Below are 5,285 nucleotides of genomic sequence, written 5' to 3' on the forward strand. Positions count from 1 at the left end.
CTAATAATTTTCCAGTCTCATTTGGGCCATTGTACGTGTTTCTTCTAGAAGGTCTAGATTGTGCAGTAATTGAATGGTGTTCGTTGTTGGGTCAGATGCAATCTCTGTCCGAAGTGTAGGCAGACCGACTTCTGTTGGGATGATAGCTTCTGTTCCATAAACCATGGCGTAGGGAGACTCCCCCGTGGAGGATCTTTTTGTTGTTCTATAAGCCCACAACACTTTCGGTAATTCTTCTACCCATGCTCCTTTTTTGTCTTCCAAATTCTTCTTAATGTTGGCAAAGATGACTTTGTTGGAAGCCTCTTCTTGACCATTTCCCTGTGGGTAAGTAACAGAGGCGAAGCTTAGCTTGATCTTGTACGTGTCGCATAGTTCTTGTACCTTTGCATTTTGGAACGGAGTGCCATTGTCGACGAATATCTCCCAGGGTATTCCAAATTGACATATAATATGCTTCCAGATGAAGGACATAGTGTCTGTTTTGTTGACCGTGACGTACGCCTCTGCCACAACCCATTTTGTGAAGTAGTCAGTGGCTACAAGAGCATACCGTCGTCCTCCAGCAGCCTTAGGTAGTTCACCTACCACATCCATACCCCATTTTGCAAATGGCCAAGGTGCAACGATGGAGTGTAAGGTTTGAGCAGGTTGATGGATGGTGGGTGCCAATCGTTGGCATTTGTCGCATTTTTTGGCATAATCCCGCGCTTCTGTCATCATGTATGGCCAGTAATACCCTGCTGTAAGTGCCTTGTGTGCCAAGCTCCGTCCCCCTGTGTGATTTCCACATGTCCCCTCATGTATTTCATCTAACAATTTTTTAGCTTCTGATAGGCGCAAACATCGTAGGTATGGTCCATTAAAGGATTTTCGGTACAACGTTCCATGGATCATGGAATAGCGTTGTGCCCGAAGTCGCAGAAGTTTTGCATCTTTTGGATTAGGTGGGAGCTCGGAGGTGGTCAAGTATTTGATGATCGGATCTATCCAGCATTCAGGTTCTGACGAGGTGGAATAGACTTCCATATCTTTGCTTGGTCGGCTTATGGATATGGAGGACTGGCGTGTGCATCCTCCTGCAGAAGCTAATTTGGCAAGAGCGTCGGCCTTCTGATTTTGCTCCCTGGGTACTAGTATGAGTTCAAACTGGCGAAAATGCGATCGCAAGTCAGTTACCTTCTGTAGAAGGCTAACCAGATGGGGTGCTTTGGTGTCGAAATTTCCAGCCACTTGTTCTATCATAAGCTGCGAATCGCCTCTGACGTTCAGACGTTGGATTCCCATTTCTCGTGCGAGTTCCAAACCATAGATTAGCGCCTCATATTCTGCTTCATTATTCGTTGCGGATTGCTCTAAACGGATAGCTTCTTCAATTTTGAGTCTTGAGGGAGCTTCTAATACGACTCCAATACCAGCCCCTTGGGAATTGGATGCTCCGTCAGTGTACATTGTCCACAACCATTGATCTTCTGATTCTAGTAATTCTGGCAGGGCGTCAGGAGTGAATGACTGAATTTCAACCAGGAAGTCAGCGAGTACCTGCCTCTTTTTAGCTTTTCGTGGCAAAAACTGAATATCGTATGTCCCAAGCTCAATGGCCCATTTAGATAATCTTCCAGAAAGGTCGGGCTTACTCAGTACCTGCTTTAATGGATAGTCCGTATATACGATGATTGTGTGGCTTTCGAAGTATTGTCGTAACTTCTTTTTGGCCGTGAGGAGTGCGAGTGCCAATTTTTCCATCATACTGTATCGGGTTTCAGCATCTAACAACATCTTGCTGCAGTAGAACACTGGCCTCTGACGATTGGCTTCTTCCCGAAAAAGAACGGAACTTACAGCGAATCGTGAGACAGACAAATATAAGAATAAATCTTCATTAGCAACAGGAGAGCTCAATATAGGAGGGGAGCTCAAATAAGTCTTCAACTCATCCAATGCTTTTTGCTGTTCTGGTCCCCAGGTGGTGTTCGTAGACTTCTTTATGCACTGTAAGAAGGGTCGGCAGCGGTCCGACATTCGTGATATGAATCGACTTAATGCTACTATTTTGCCGGTCAGAGCCTGTATGTCTCGGATGGTTCGGGGTTCCTTAATTTTTGAGAGGGACGCAATCTGAGTTGGGTTCGTCTCGATGCCCCTCTGACTGACGATGTATCCCAAGAACTGTCCGGAGGATACCCCAAAGACACATTTCGTGGGGTTTAATTTCATTTTATAAGCATCAAGGATGTCGAAACATTCCGTCAAGTCGTCTATATGTGAAGAGCTTTGTTTGGACTTGATGACCATATCGTCAATATAAACCTCCATATTTCTCCCGAGTAATGAGGAAAATAGCTTGTGCATCAACCTCTGATATGTCGCGCCTGCATTCTTTAGACCGAAGGGCATAACTTTGTAGCAGTATAAGCCATCTTCTGTTATGAATGCTGTATGAATCCTATCCTCTGATTTCATGGGGATCTGATTGTAGCCAGAGTAGGCGTCGAGGAAGCTCATCCTTTCATATCCTGCCGTGGCGTCTATCATCTGATCGATCTTTGGTAGAGGGTAGCTATCTTTGGGACAGGCTTTGTTTAGATTTGTGTAGTCTATGCATACTCTCTTTTTCCCATTCTTCTTTGGGACCACGACGGGGTTGGCAAGCCAACTGGGGTATAGACATTCTTCGATTGCCCCCGTGCTCAGGAGTCGTTGGACCTCCTCTTGTATGACTTGATTCACCTCTGGAGCGAATCTCCTCTGCTTCTGTTTGACGGGCGGGAAGCAGTTGGAGATATTCAAGCTGTGGCTCATAACAGAAGGGTCTATTCCGGGTATGTCGTGTGGCGTCCAGGCAAAAGTTCTCATTCTGGTTTGGAGAAATCGTACGAGGGTCTGCCTCTCATCTTCAGACAGCTTGGTACTTACCAGGACCATTTTTGTAGGGTCAGCGTCATCCAGACCCACTTGTTCTAAGGTATCTAGTGTAACTTGGGGTTTTTCTTGGTCTTCTTCTAGATTGATTCCTTTTAGGCACGCTGGTAGGTACTGATGTAATTGCTATTTGTCAAGAGAGTCTTCATGGGAGGCAGAGCTATTTATTTCTTTTAAGGTAAGGAAGCACTTTTTGGTCTGCTTCTGGCAGCCTTTGATGTCGATAGTGTATCGGTCGTTGAGTGATTGGCACCGCATCACCTGATGTAGAGTGGATACTACCCCCTGCATCCGGTGGATCCAACCTCTCCCCATGATGGCGTTATAGCTCGTGGTGGAGTCTATAATGAGGAAGTCTATTGGAAGGGCGCGTTCTGCAGCTACCACAGTTAATCGAACGACGCCCTTCGGATAGACTCGGTGGCTATTGAATCCCAGAATGGGCATGGTGGAGGGTCGAATCTGACTCTCCTCTAGTCCCATTTTCTGGAAGGCTTCCCAGAAGAGGATGTCGACCCCACTACCCCCATCGATCAGAACTCTGCCCAGCTGGCAGTGGTCAACTTGTAAGGAAATGACGAGTGGATCATCATGAGGCAGGTGTACACCCTTCAGGTCTTCGTCAGTGAAGGTGATAGCAGAGGCTGTGTAGCTTCTTTCTTCTGAAGTGACGAGATTGACTACGTGGCCTAATGATTTATACCGCTTCACTCGTTCTTCCATCCTCTTATGGATTTTAGTCGCGTGCTCTTGATTATCGGTGGGTTCTATGATCCCGTGGATCATAGAAACTTGTTTAAGAGGCTCCGGGGTGCTGTCAGAGGCGGTGTGTACGGGGTCTGACGCCGGCGGAGTGGGGGCAGAAGCTGTGTTCTGCCGCGAGGCGCCTGGTCTGCCTGTCTCCTTGATGTATTGGGTAAGCCGTCCACTCCTCATGAGGGCTTGGATCTGATTGTTCAGATTGTGGCATTCAGCGATCGTATGACCGTGATCTTTGTGGAAGAGACAGTATCTGCTTTTATCCCTTCTGTCAGATGGAGTGTTAATTTTGTAGGGCTCTCGCCAGATAGGCCTATCTTTATTTTCTTCATAAATGACTTCTTGCAGGACGGTGTATTCGAAGGATGGGTACCGCGATGGCTGACGATCTTGTCTAGGCCTTTTGCCTTCCTTCGTATGATCTGTTTGGTTCCGCTTCCTCTTGTTATCCCTGGCAGGTGGTGGAGGATTATTTGCTGGGGGAGCAGAGATGAGTGCAGTCTTCTTCTGTGTGCGCTCTCGAAATTCTAATACCCTGAAGACGCCCTCGGCTCGGGTCTACACGTCTGCCATGTCATATGGTGGTGTCATAGTGAGATTCTCGTGCAAGAGTGACCCCACCCGCAAGCTTTTGACGAAGAGATTTGCTGCGGTGAGTGGGTCGACGTCGTGGATTTGATGCACGAGGTCAATGAAACGCTGTAAGTATGCCTTTGGATGTTCATTCTCCCCTTGTTCAATTCGATAGAGATCGGCCATTGTTCTGGGAGCCTCTCAGTTCGCGCTGTACTGCTGTAAGAAGGACCGTCGGAGATCATTAAAACTGTTGAGTGATCCAAGCCTTTAATTGTCGGAACCATAACAGAGTTGGCTCGGAGAAAGTTGTTGAAAATACTTTGCATTGTATGGCTTCGTTATTAGCTTCTAACGCCATCTTTTGTTGAAATTGAAATAGGTGGTTTAGCGGGTCTCCCTTTCCATTGAATGCAGGCAGGGAAGGGATGATGAAGTCCCGAGGCTTTGGCTCATTCAGAATCCATTCCGAGAAAGGCGATTTTTCAGTGGTTCTTGATACAAGATCCAAATGATCGGTGGTGTAGGCGGATCACCCATCTGAGAACTTCTGCATCATTTCCCTCATCATATCTTCTTTCCAGCTGTCCAAGAAACAGATCGAGGGAACGCGACCTTCAGAGGGAGAATCGTGTGCGACTTGAGGTACGGTGTGTTGAGGTCGGACGTCGGTTGTTGGCTGAGCGGGTCTAGTGGGTTCTGCTTCGGCCCGCCCATGCGCGCCAGAGGTTGGGGCTTGTCGCCCGTCGGTCCCAGAGGATGGGGGGATGGCTTGGGATTGCCCGTTACCTGGGTTCGTGTTGTGAGGTGGGGAATTAACACGGTCGACTAGAACGTCAGATCTGTCGGAATCAAGATTCTCGTGGGCTTGGGTGTTGCGAGTTGTGTCAGAGGACCTGCGGAGCTCAGCAATCTCTGCTTCGAGCCTGGCTTGGGCTTCGGTTAATGTCTTGATTGCCTCGTCGGACTGCTGCTGGCTTGCTTCCAGTAGACGACACATTCTTTCGATCTGGTCGCTCATGTCCGCCGGA

At 47.8% G+C, this 5,285-nt stretch overlaps 2 protein-coding genes across 2 annotated transcripts; both read right to left on the reverse strand.

The window, feature by feature from the left end:
* Positions 1-2,925, reverse strand: LOC133792599 (uncharacterized). The gene has a single exon (XM_062230508.1). The coding sequence runs from the start codon at positions 2,923-2,925 to the stop codon at positions 1-3; it is 2,925 nt and encodes a 974-aa protein (XP_062086492.1).
* A 123-nt stretch (positions 2,926-3,048) lies between these two features.
* Positions 3,049-4,440, reverse strand: LOC133792600 (uncharacterized). The gene is made up of 2 exons (XM_062230509.1): positions 4,303-4,440; positions 3,049-4,239 (listed from the first exon to the last, which is right to left on the reverse strand). The coding sequence occupies exons 1-2, from the start codon at positions 4,438-4,440 to the stop codon at positions 3,049-3,051; spliced, it is 1,329 nt and encodes a 442-aa protein (XP_062086493.1).
* Between the last annotated feature and the right edge of the window lie 845 nt (positions 4,441-5,285).

The sequence above is a fragment of the Humulus lupulus genome, chromosome 7 (genome assembly GCF_963169125.1).
Source record: "Humulus lupulus chromosome 7, drHumLupu1.1, whole genome shotgun sequence".
NCBI lineage: Eukaryota > Viridiplantae > Streptophyta > Magnoliopsida > Rosales > Cannabaceae > Humulus > Humulus lupulus.